The sequence below is a fragment of the Antechinus flavipes genome, chromosome 3, assembly GCF_016432865.1.
Source record: "Antechinus flavipes isolate AdamAnt ecotype Samford, QLD, Australia chromosome 3, AdamAnt_v2, whole genome shotgun sequence".
Classification (NCBI taxonomy): Eukaryota; Metazoa; Chordata; class Mammalia; order Dasyuromorphia; family Dasyuridae; genus Antechinus; species Antechinus flavipes.
In genome coordinates this window covers 51,438,197-51,450,961 of record NC_067400.1, presented here as the reverse complement: position 1 = coordinate 51,450,961, position 12,765 = coordinate 51,438,197, and the positions used below count along the sequence as shown (strand labels likewise).

Below are 12,765 nucleotides of genomic sequence, written 5' to 3'. Positions count from 1 at the left end.
AAATCCCTCAGTTTGCACTTGAGGAACCTGAAGCCCAAACACACACAAAAGGATCAATGGAGTCACAGATGGAGACCTAGAGTGTCCACGGAAGCAGCTGGTTTTAACTCCGTTTTACAGATGGGGAAGTTGGGGCCCGAAAGGGGAGAAGTGATTTGCCCAACACAAACAGGTGGATAGCGTCTCGCATCGGGCAGCGTGTGTCTAACCCTTGCCTGGTGGGTTAGACTGGCAACAGCCCCCAAAGGAACTTTTATTGAGAGAAGCTTGGAGAGTTTGCAGAGCTTGGAAGTAATCAAGTTAAAGGCAGAGGGGACGGCACCTTCTCTTTCCTTCTCCATCTGAAGCGGTCAGGGTAGACTGGGAGTCAATTTCCTTGGAATCACCGGAATCGATTTCTTTGGCATCTTACGTTCTTTGGAGTCACTTTCTTTGACATCTGTGAGACTCGATTTCCTCGGCTTCCAAAGGAGTCGGTTTCCTTGACATCCCGGCACTCGGAGGACGGGCATGAGCTGCAAGGTACGTCTGCCACGAGGGGGGTTTCCAGGGAGGAAGACTCGGTTCCTCCCGTGATGAAGCGCCCCCACCCTCATCGGATCGAAGCCGCATCCTTTGGTCTCACTGCACTGAGAAACCCCTAGATGTATGCTTGCAAACAGTCCCCGGGGAGACGACACCGACCTCTAGTTTATGATTAAAAACCTTTGCAAGACTAGCATTTTCAGAAGCTTCTTCTACGACGGGTTAGAACGGTTCCCCTATCCCGGACGGTTTATCGGGGTTCCCCGGGGCTGCCGGCAGACATCGCGACGCAGGATGGGGGGCTAGCTCAGCCGGGAGGGGCGGGAGGAGGGGGTTGTCCTGGGCGTGCGCGCGAGAGGAGGCGCCCCAGCCCCCGTAGTCGGGGCGAGCGCCAGCCCGCCTCCGGCAACGATGCGTCTCGAGGGCGGTAGGCGGCGGCGGCGGCAGTGGCGGCGCTCGCGCCCCAGCCTCCGCCTGGGATTGGCTGGCGCGGGTGCTGACGTCAGAGCCCGGCTGGCCGAGCGGTGGCCCTAGCTCAGGCTCAGGCTCAGTCGGCTCGAGTGCGCGGTGCAGCGAGGAAGTGCCGCCGCCTCGGTCCTCCCTCCCTCCCTCCCTCTCACTTTCTCCGGGTGTGTGAGCGTGTGAGTTTCCTCCCGCTCCCTCCCTCCCTCTCTCCCTCGCGGGCTCCCGCTGCGCAGACCGCTGCCGGACGCTCCTCGCTCCCCCTCGCCGGCTCCCCCATCACTCCCTCCTCCTCCTCCTCTCCTCCTCCTTCTCTTCCTCCTCCTTCTTCTGCCCCCCCCCCCCGCCCCTTCCCTCGCTCCCCCGCAACCACCCTCCCACGCACTCACAACCACTCGCACTCACATTCACGCTCTGACACGGACCTCTCCCCTCCCCACGCGCGCCCATCATGACCAAGGACGAGAAGAAACCTTTAGAGCAGACTCTGGGCGAGTGGAAGCGCTTCATCTATAACCCGGGAAGCGGCGAGATCTTGGGACGGACGGCGGAGAGTTGGGGTAAGTGAGGGGCCGGGGGGCGGCGGTTGGGGCGGGGGGCCGTGGCCGAGCCGGGCGGGCGTGCGCCCGGCGCTGGTCCTCGTCCCTCCCTCCCTCCCTTCCTTCCTTTCTTCCTCCCGCCCCACTGGACCCCGCGCCCGGCAGCCCCGGACCCGCTGCATTCCCCGCTAAAAATAGCGGCTGACAGCGGGGAGGGCGCGGGAGGAGGGGCCGGCCGAGCCGCGGCGCCCATTCATTTGGTCGGGTCGGCGTGGAGGGGGGCGCCGCGTGGGCCCGGCCGGGGCGGAGGGCCCATGTGCCGCTGTCTGTCTGCTGGGACAAGCCCCGGCTTCCTAGGCCCCGCCAAGCGTCCCCGTCGGGCTCTGCTGCCGTTAGTCTGGGCACGGCGCCCTTCCCTCCGTGGAAGGGGCCACACGTGCCCTCGGCGCCGAGCCGGGGCCGCGGGGTGTGGAGACTTACCCCCTTCCCGTACCCGGGAGGGCAGGGGCGCCTTTTGTGCCCGCGGCGCCAGGATGGGGAAGCGGGACTCTTCCCCCCCCCCCCCCCGAGGGAGGGGGGAGAGGAAATTTCCACTGTCGTCCGCGTCTCGTGACTTCTTCCTGGGCACCCCGGCCCGGGAGAAGTGTGTGTGTTTTAAGTGCGTGGGTAGAATGAATGCCGGGGTGAAGTCCTCACAGAAGCGCATTGTATCCCGGACCGGGCCGGGGCTGGACACTTAAGGCACACTTCGGAAAGGTCCTCCCCGCGGTGACAGACAACTTTCCTTTAAGGGAAACTCCCGGGCCCCCGGCCCGGAGACGTCTGCCCTGCACCTAGACTTGGGTAAAAAGTACCTTTTCCACGTCTAATTAGGTAAATTATCTGTTGAAACAAGGTTTTTCCCCACTCTATTGAGTATTGAGGAGTAACTGTTTGAAGCATTAAGCAGTCTTTGTAGATGCAAGTTTTTATAGCCGAGTAAGAGGGCAACAAATTTTTTCTTTGAGTGTTACAAGTGGAAAGGGCGATGGATGAGGAGCCCACACCTAAATAAGAATCTTTTCCATTCAAGGCCATTCTTATGAGAAATCTCCTTTTAAGATGTCAGAGAATGAATGTCAGTTTCCCACTTCCCTAACGGTGGGAAAAGGGACCTTAAAAATCTTGTAATCCTGCCCACTCTTAAGGAAAAAAACTGAGGTTAGATGGCCCAGCCAGTTGTAGTCAGTCTGGGCTTTGCCCAGATCTTCTTCATTCAAAGACAGAGCTTTATGGATTTATTCCATTTTGTATTTTGTACGTGCAAAGTTGATTTCTGAGAGGGTAGAACATTTGCATCAAGTTTAAGAAATGTTTGAACATAGTAAATTAGTGTTAATTGAGTCAGAAAGACCAATTTCAAGTCTTACCTTAAAGGCTGTCTCTGCTAACACTCCCACCCCCACCAGCATTCGGCCTTGTACACAGTAGATCTTTAAAGAGACACAGTGTATGTAGTGGAAAGAACTTGAGATTTGTAGTCAAAAGACCTAGGTTCAAAGTCCTAGTTTCACTTATTAGCCACGCGGTTATGGGCAAATCAATAAGTCTCTGAGCCTCAGTTTCTTTACCTAAAAATGACATAGTGATATTTGTACTGCATGACTTTGGGGGCGGGGGGAGGGATGAAGAAGAAAGCAGGTTTTAAATCTCAACTTATATAAATATGAGCTGCTGTTAGAGCATAACCATTTGTGCCTGCCTTGAAACAAGCCTTTCTGAAAATAAAAGACTGGCTTATATTTAAACTAGAAAAAGAACATTCGGCAACCTTTCCATAGGCTCATTTATTAGGACAAGTAATCCCAGAGAGGTTTCGGCTTCTTAAAGCCAACTAGCCACTGGAGCACAGTCCCCTGACCTTTCTTAGCTACTACTGTCGACAATACCCTTTATGTATATAGAGTGTCAGTTCTTCATTACTCATTTTTGTTTTGACATTTCCAGTATTGGGGTCTTGGCAGAGGAAACAGAAGCACAGGACAGGATTGAACGTTTCTACTGTCCTGTCAGGATGATAACTGACAGGATAGTAGAAATATTCAATCACTCCCAGCAGTAACCCTAATTCTCGGATCCTGTTATTTTCCCTCAATATAGCTTTTTTTTTTTTTAAGCCATCTTTGTTACTTATTGCTCTTTAGCTTTTCTAATCTCCTTTTTCATTTGAGTTCTCCAGGTGATATTCTTACAGCGACATGCTTTTGTATTCATCTTCCTTTGCCTATTCCATTGTCTGTACATTTTTTTTTAACAATTAAAATGTGCTAATGAGTCCAATGTATGTCAGTGTTGTGCTCTTCACATGGTGGCTCCCCACTTTTCTTTTCAAAAATTGCTTACCTTTACATTCAGAATTTCATTCATGAGTGTTTGTGATCCCTTCCAGACTGACTGTACTTGTAGAATTAAAATTCCCTTTCAGGGGATTTATGGGATCCTTCCTATCCTTCTTTCTGACTCATCCAGAGGATTTTGCTCTTCTCCAAGTCTAGAGTTCATGTTGGTCTTCCCAACTTTGGTCTTTTCAAGGTTTTCATCATTTCTATCTCAGTAACCCGTTCCCATTTGTGAGAATCAGAGCTAGAGTAGAATTTCCCTTTGCTGGTTCTTCCACTTCTTGAAGGATGTAATTGTTAAAACAAGTTAAGAAGTTAATAGCTTTTTTTTTTTTTTTTTTTTTTTTTTTTTGCTTTTGGCAGAGAAGGAGGGCTCACTACTCTAATCATGCTTCCCTGCCGGGCTAGTGATGTTTCACAGATGTTTTGTCTATTTTCTCTTTCTGGCCAAGTGATCTGTGGTAGATAAGTCAATTAGAGATTAATTCTCCATTAGACTCCAAGCTTCTTGAGGATAGATACTATTTTTGCTAGTGTTTTAGCACAGTGCCTGGTACTTACTATGTACCTTTGTTTCCTTCCCTTATACATTCAGCCAAGTGCTCCTCACTCCTCCTAGCAGGAGAAAGCCCAGTTTCTGGATTTCTTCACATATGAACACTTACAAAGCTACGCAATCACTGCTACATTTTTTTAACCAGAAAATACCTGAATTTTTTTTCTGAAAGGCTTTTTCATCTACACAGTATTCCATTTGGTGGAGCCTACTAACATCCATAAGATCTTTTTCTCATCTGTAGAAACTGAGGCATGACTGCACAAACAGGGCTGTGTGATCTAGTGGGAAGAGCCTGTCTTTCAGAAGTCCTGGTTTCTTAGTAGGGCATTGCCACTGATTAGCACATGTTGGGGACCAGTCTTAGACTCATTATGGATTCTCTTACATTGAATAAGAAGGTTAAACCAGGAGATCTCCCAAGATCTCTTTCATTTTTCAGCTGTCCATGTCCAAGGGGATAGAGAACTGACCCACATTGGAAACATGAAAACAGATATCTTGGGGAGCCCCTATCCAGTTTTGTGGGAAAAATGAGCTATAGTGGATATAGAATTTGGATCCTGGTTATTATAGCCATTTGTTCCTTTTCCCCCATCTTGTTGTGTTTCTTTTGTCTCAGGTCTATTTATCCAGAGTCATATTCCAGTTGTGGTTCTCTTTCCATCAGTTCTCATTAATATGTATTTATGAAGTCAAGTTTGCCTCTTTGCACTTGGACCTCTGGTTATTGACTCAGTCATATGGTCATGAGGCCATGAGTTTTCCTACTGGATCCTTTCTGGGGTTTCTGTCTCCTCTGAACTTCAGATTGCCTGTCCTACATTATAGCTGCTCCGGCTGTGGGAACTAGTTTGAGAGAAAAAAAAAGATATGAGTGTAGTTGCAGTCTTCTCCCACTCTCCCCTTTTCATTTTAAAGCCCCTTTGATTAGATTTTCAATAGTCCTATTCTCCAATTGTATTTCAGAAGTCCAAATCTCATTCTCAGATAGTTTCTTTAACCAGATAGTCATGTCCCCAATAAGAATTTCTCTTTGTCCCTTTCCTCCAGTAAGCAGCAGTGAGGAAAGCACCATGTAGGCCCTAGTGAAGGACTTCAATATGTTGCCTCAGACTTTATAATCTTTCCCAGTCTCTTCTAGGTTCCAGTGGTATCATTTGTATATATAAGAATCACCAAAACCAGTCTTAGAGCAACAAGTTGATAAGCATTTAATAAGTGTATGCTCTGTGCTGGTGATACAGAAAATGGCAAAAACAAAGGGAAAACAGCCTTTCCTTTCTTTCGAGGCACTCACAATCTGATGAGGGAGACAACTTGCAAACTACTATGTGTAAGCAGGATATGTACGGGGCAAATTAGAGATAATCACGGAGAGAAGGAACTACAGGCTTCTTTTGGGGTAGGAAGTAGGATTTTAGCTGGAACTTGGAAGAAGCCAGCAGACAGAGAGAAGGGAGAGAATTTTAGGCGTGGGGGTCAAGCCCATGAGGTGGGAGGCAGGTTATAAAGAGTTTTGAAGGGCCAGATAGAATTTTTTCTTTGATCCTGGAGGTGATAGGGAACTACTGGATTTTATTGAATGGAAAGATGCCATGGTATAGTGAGCAATTTGACAGCTGAGTGTAGGATGGAAGGTAAGAGGAAAGACGTGAGACAACCCAACAAGCATGCTACTGTGCTAGTCCAGACCTGATGGGAGAATAGCCTTCATCAAAGTCGGGGGCTCTGAAGGGAATGTGTATATTGCATGGGGGGGCCTCCAGGTCTTGACAGCCGATTGGCTGAGGCAGGGAAGGAAGAGTAGGGATTTGAGGGTGGCAGCTAAGTGGTGATCCGGAATGATTGAGTGGAAGAAGGATGGAGCTCAAAGGGGAAAGAGTAACTAGTTTCATTTGGACACATTGAGTTTAAGCTGTTTGGAGGATAGCAGATGTTCCAGAGACAATCGGAGATGGAGACTGGAGGTTAGCAGTGAATAAGCAGATTTAAGAATCGTCGGCATTGAGATAATCACTGAACCCAAAGTTGTTGATGAACTTCCTGAGGGAAATAGTGTAGAGGGGGAAGAGAAAGGGCCCCAGAGTCGGTGTGGGGAATGACCTGCCTGAAGGTGTGTTGCAGAGGAGCCTGAGAAGGATCTGTCAGGAAGGAGAACCAGGAGAGAGTCTCAGTTTGAGAAGTGAGAAAAGGCCATTAGATTTGGCACTTAAAAGATGGTCGAAACTCCTTGTTTAGTTGAATGATGAAGCCAGACTGCAATGAGTTAAGAGAGTGAAGATTCTGATGGACTCCTTTCTCAAGGAGATCAGCCAGGAAAAGGGGGAAAGATTCTCAGACGATGACTGGCATGGGAGCAGTCCTTGGCGGAAGGGGGCTTTGGATTAAAGGAGACATAGTTTGATTCATGAGCACTCAGAAAGTAGCCAACATTATGTGAGAGGCACTGTGCTGTGGGGGTGCAAAGACAGCTCTCCAGGAGTTTAGGACAGTCCCAGGGCGAGAGTCTCCTTTTTGACAAGCTTTAGGAGCTTCTCTGCTCTCTGTGCCTGCCCTGGGAAGATTACAGCCCTGCCTCTGTAGCCTGAGCAGAGTCACTGAGCACCTCTGAAATGAGGAACTTCCTGTGATGGGGATTTCACCTTTGGAGGACAAGCCATAGCTGCACCTTAATGTTCCAGGGAATTGTATTTTATATTCTCCCCCACCTCCAGTCTTCAGGAAGAACCTCTAATTTTTCTTTTGAGTCTCTGGTGTATCATCTCCCTACCATGGATCCCATTCTCAAACTTGCCCTAAGAAGTCCCTTCTCCCTTCTCTTACTTTAGAGATTTTCATATTTTCTTTCCTGACACTGATGTATTTTTAGGGACATAAAGTTGTTCCTGATCATCTGTACAGTTGGTAGAAATGAACTTTGAGCACGACAGTCACTTGGTTGTATTGACCATGGCAGATGTCAAACCCAAAGAGGATGTTCTCCTGCTCTCTGAAATCTCAGCCTTTTCCCTGGGATCCCAGATCACCTCCTACTTGACAGCCACACCCAGCTTCCTTTCACTGATCTCAGCTGAAGCTTGAGGTTCCACCCAGCTCCTCTTCTGTTCTCTCACCAACCTCTTACTTCTTTTTTTTATCACTTATCTCAGTTTGCCCTCCAGCTTTCTACAGACCATCCTTTCTATTCAGTCCTTTCCCCTTCCAGATTGATCTCTTGGTCCTTTAGTTTGAGTGGCTTTTCTTTAACTCTCCCTTAAATTCTCCCAAATTCAGCCTCTGGCTTTCTTTGAAAATCCCAAACTCTCCAAATCACTTTCACAGTTTCTTTTTTTCACTTTGCTGCACTCAGGTCTTTCTTGCATTAAAAGAAGAAGCCAAATATCTTTGTGCTTGTGGTTATTCATTTTTTCCTGCCTAAGACTTTGGGATGTGGGCCTTCATCTTTTTCAAAACAGTCCTGATCTTCACTTTAATTCAAAGTGCTAATCATCTTCTCCAATTTGTCCCCTGAGGACCTATTATATGCAAGACATTTAGTTAGGTCTCCTAAATGGCATCTGAGGAGTTTGAAAGGCTAGAGGAACCCTATGAAGTTTTGAAGTAGGATGATATGCCCAGAATTGAGCAATAAGAAGATTAATCTGACAGCAGAATTCAGGGCGGATGAGAGGCTCTATGAGTAGAATTGGTTATCTATTAAAACAGTCCAGGACAGAGTCTGAATTTGGGGGAGGATACAAGAGTAATAATGATGATGAGAGCGGTCAAAAAGATATTGCAGAGATAAAATTGACTATTATCAGTATTCAGAACTGGAAGAAACATGGTGGTCATGAATTTGGTTTTAAATATGTTAAAAGTTTGAATTCTTCATTCTTAGCAAAATTAAGCTTGCAGTTTGAAATTGCATGGGATTGGAATGGAAAGAAGCAGAGAGGGAGACTGGTTTGCAGACATTTTGCTTGAAATAGAATTGTGAAACATTTTAGAATCAATTGGATTTTATGTCTGAAAAATTAATCGATAAGAAGTCAAAATTAAAGTGTTTATTTAGCCTTTAGAGGCATAGAGTTGGTGTGAGAACACTAGACGTGGAGTCTTTCTGACTGAATTCAGATGTAACCTCAGGCTCTCAGAAGCTGTGAGAGCCTGGGTGAGCCATTTAACTCTGCCTCAATTCCCTCATATTTAAAATGGGGATGATAATTGTACCTGCCTCCCAGGGTGGTGGTGAGGATAAAATAAGGGTTAAAACGTTTTGTAAATGCCAAAGAAAGCACTATATAAATGCTAGCTCTTAATTGGACCATCTCCCGTCATCTTAGTGTACATGTTGGCCACTGGATCCCACTGGCTACCCAGGAGAAAGCCGGGCAGGTGACCTTGCCCAGCCTCCCTCACTTTAGTCCCTTTTCCCTTAGATGATGTCATGGTCTTTATCGTCATCATCCTTGTTGTTGATTAGAATCATTGGGGTACTCTTCATAGAAGTAAGGAAGCTTGTAGGAGAAAAGGGTTTGGGGAGAAAGAAAACGTGTTTGTTTTTGGACTTGATGAGCTTGAGGCGCCCACGGGACAATCGAGGTGATGTCCAGCAGCCAGTTGGGAGGTAGTGAGGGGATGGGCGTTCAGGCCTGGAGCTCTCTGTGTAGAAGCAGTCGTTCAAGCCGTGGAAAGTGGGGAGAGAGCAGTGTGGGCGAAGAGGAACCAGGTAGGAAGGCATTGCCCTGTCTGGAAACCAGGACATTATCAAGAAGACTGCAGGAGATAGTCAGTAGGGTCATGGACAGAAATCAAGGGACGGGGCCAAAAACAAACATACTGGATTTGGCCATTGGGAGACTGGCTTTGGTGAGGAATTTCTGTCGGGCCAGAGGGAGTCGAATCGATGATTGGCCCTCACCAAGGCCAGAACTTAGACATGTGCCTCTGACCCCATCCTCTCCTGTTGGCCCCCGTTTTTATTCCCTCTTCCCTCAATCATCGTTTTTCCCATGTTTACTAGTTCACTGCTATGGTCCACATCTCTCCAGCCCTTGGCTCTCCCCCTGCCCCAGTCCCCTCCCTCCATGCTGGCTGTTATCCTAGACTTCTTCCATTTTTTAAGCCTCAGAATCTTGAAAAGCCGCCCCTACTTCTTCTCCCTCTTAGCTGGCTCCTCCTGGTTGTTTCTCCCCGCTGACCTCCCAGGTTTCTCCTCTCCTGCGTGTTTGCCGCCCGGCCGCCTCCCTGCATTTCACCGCTCGGTCTCTCTCAGTAATTTGTCACCTGTGAGGTTCCCGTCCCTCTCCCGGCCTGCCTTCATCTTTCCCTCTGACGTCCCCGTGTGTCCCTCGTCGGCCCCCTCGAGTCCCGTGACCCGTCCTGATGGTTTCTGACATATCACAAGCTGCCAGCCCCTCACTAGGGAGTGCCTCGAGCACTTCTTGGATGGGGTGTCCCACTGCACCCTGGTTTGACATACCCCAAAACTAGAGCTCGTTACTTCCCTAGATCCAGGTCCCCGTCCTCCAAACATTCTGCCAGGCTGGCAGTCTCGAAGCCATCCTAGCACCTTTCCTCCCCTGGTGCAGCGGCCGAGTCTCCCGACTCACCTGCCCGGGTGAACCCTCCTCGCCCTCTCCCTCAGCCTCAGCCCCCATTTGTTTCCTGTCCCTGCAGCTCTCCCCTCACTCCTTAGGGTCCAGTGGCTCATGACTCGTGGTTGGCATTTGTTGCCTCCCCAGCCCGCCCCTCCCCGGGCTGTGTGCCAGTGCCCCCCGGACAGGAAGCCCTCCGAGGGCAGGGGCTGGTGCCCTTTTGTCTTTGTACCAAAGGGCTCAGTGGCATTCAGATGGTAGGTACTTGTTTGATGACCGAAGAAGAAATAGAGATACTGAGTTCCAGAAATTAATGCTTCCTTGGGCTGTTAGGTGGCACAGTGGACAAAGTGCTGGGTTTGGAGCCAGAAGACCTGAGTTCAAATATGACTTCAAACACGAGCTGTATGAGCCTGTGTACCTCAGTTTCCTGATCTGTAAAATGGAATTAATAATAGTACTTACCTGTTGTGAGGATAAAATGAGATAATTATAAAGCACAGTGCCTGGCACATAGTAAGTGCTAAATGAATGCCTGTGTCTCCCCACTCAGACTAAGGAGGCTACTTTTTGAATTTCCCATTTAAAAAAATCAGTAGGAAGTGTTCTTGTGAAAAGGGGATAGGTATAAAATGTTGCCTGTCACACCTGATTAGAACACTTCTCAAAACATTGAACAACTAGTTGTGTGTATCTTGCCAATAACGAAGCCCTCGTTTTTATGGAGGCCTTTTGAATCCCTTTTCAGCATCTCAACTTTTGAGGTGTGTTTTACAATAGTATGTCAGACTCAAAATGGGACCATTACAAACACATGTTTAAATTGAGTGATTTTAATAGTAAGATTATTAGAACCATTCAATATTTTCTATTATTAAAACAAAATATGTTTATAAGTAAACATATGCTTCCTTGCAGGCTGCATATGGATTTAGTTTTGGAGTTAATGCTATCTGTGTTTTATTGCATTTTTATCTAGGTTTAAAATTCTTTCTAATTACATTTTAATCTGGTTTGGGCTGCACTTGAGACTGTTGGGAGCCATGTGTGACACTCTGTTTTACAGTATATTCATAATGATAATTGAGTCATAATATTAGATAAGATGTTTTGTTTCTCTCTAGCAGTCAGGTTCTCAAGCAATTCCAACATGCAAAGAGAAGTCCAAACTCCTATTCTGAGGACAGCTCCAAAAGCTGCCTGCTCAGTCTGTGGCTAAAAGTGCGCTTCTCCCCTCATTCCATTCTCTTTTGGGTAAAAGTGATGAAGTCATGAGGGAGGAGCGAGCCTTCCTTCCCAGGAACACCCAGGGGCTGCCAGGCGGGTCTCACCAATACCACCTGATGTGTTAGCCTTCCTTGGGCCGTCCCCTTCCTGCTCAGCAGCATCCCCACTGCTTGTCCAGGGGACCCATCCCAGTTTGGAAAGCAGAACTCACTACAACTGCATGCTAAAAAAAACCCCAAAACAATCTGCTTCTAAACTGTGTTTGGTGACAAGTAGCATTTATTGGGCCATGTCGAATGACATGGAATCACAGGATGTAGTCCGGCTTTGTTTTAGAGATGAAAGCCCGGGTTCAGAGAGATTAATGAATCCGGGTTTAAATGTAGATTCCCTAACTGTTGATTGCTGTTTTCAGTATTCCATTCCGGGCTCTGAAGACAATGGATTCCAATCCCAACTGCCACACTTTCTGATTCTTACGGTCTTGCTTCTCCCCACAAGAGGGGTGCCTGGGGCCTGGCTGGGATTGTGTCCCTTGATCTCCTAGGGCCTGTGTTCTTTTGGCCCCCACAGTTGGCTGCAGTCATCTGGGTCACCTCAGAAGCACCTTTTCTTTCAGGACCAGTCCATTGGGGCCTTTATCTCTGAATCATGGGCTCTCATTCGGTGAGGGACCGGTCAGGTCTTACCGGGCGCCCACGCCACCCGTCCTGGGCTCCAGGGCTCCGTTTCCCACTGCCCGCACTCGGGCCAAGGCTTTCTTGGTGCACTCTGTCTCGTCCTGGGATACGTCCTGGCCTTGCCCCCCATGCAGGCCAGTAAGGGAAGGTCGGGGGGTGGGGCTGCTCGAAGGGCACCTGGAGCTCTCCCTGCCCTCCATGGACCAGCAGTGCCCTGGACGGAAAGGCCAAGGTGAAGGTGCCCGTTGTCTCTGGTGCATCACCCCGGAGCTGCTCTTCCCAAGGGACAAACTGGAGTCTTTCATTCCCTTCAGTCTTTGAACAATCCTGTGGTCACTTCCCTCTGTCTGGGAGTTCTCCCCTGGGGTCTAGAGGTGACCCTTAGGTTACATGGCCCGTGCAGCCAACAGGAGGAAAGCTGTGAATGTGGAACCAGACACTGCAGGTGGAGCTTGGGGAGAGGCTGAGGGTCACGGCAGTGGCCGGAGCCTGGGCAAAGGGGACTTTCTGGGACCAGCATCCAAGCCAACACAGCCAGACTCTGGAAGTTTGTGGGGTTCTGCAGAGAATTCCAAAACCAAATAGACCCATAATGAGCACAGCCATCATTCTTTGTAAGGTACTGGGCGTGAGCCCCTTGTTACCCGCAAGGACCCATTACTTGTTAGAGAACAGTTCACGTGTTGTTTGAAGTTGGCAGCGTTGCTGGAGCCAGCTTATGTTTTGGAATGACCGTTTTTATGGAATTGTCAGGCTGACAGGGGTCTTTGGGATCCTCTCCTCAGACCTCCCAATGGGCAGATAGAGTCAAGAGGA

The 12,765-nt window shown here is 48.4% G+C and overlaps 1 protein-coding gene across 1 annotated transcript in view; it reads left to right on the top strand.

Moving 5' to 3' along the window:
* The first annotated feature begins 1,044 nt into the window (after window positions 1–1,044).
* The window catches only part of ATP1B3 (ATPase Na+/K+ transporting subunit beta 3), a 31,006-nt gene continuing 19,285 nt past the window's right edge, over window positions 1,045–12,765 (top strand). The window contains exon 1 of the mRNA XM_051983353.1: window positions 1,045–1,547. Coding sequence (XP_051839313.1) covers window positions 1,439–1,547 — 109 coding nt within the window. The 5' untranslated portion in view covers window positions 1,045–1,438. The remainder of the gene's footprint in view (window positions 1,548–12,765) is intronic.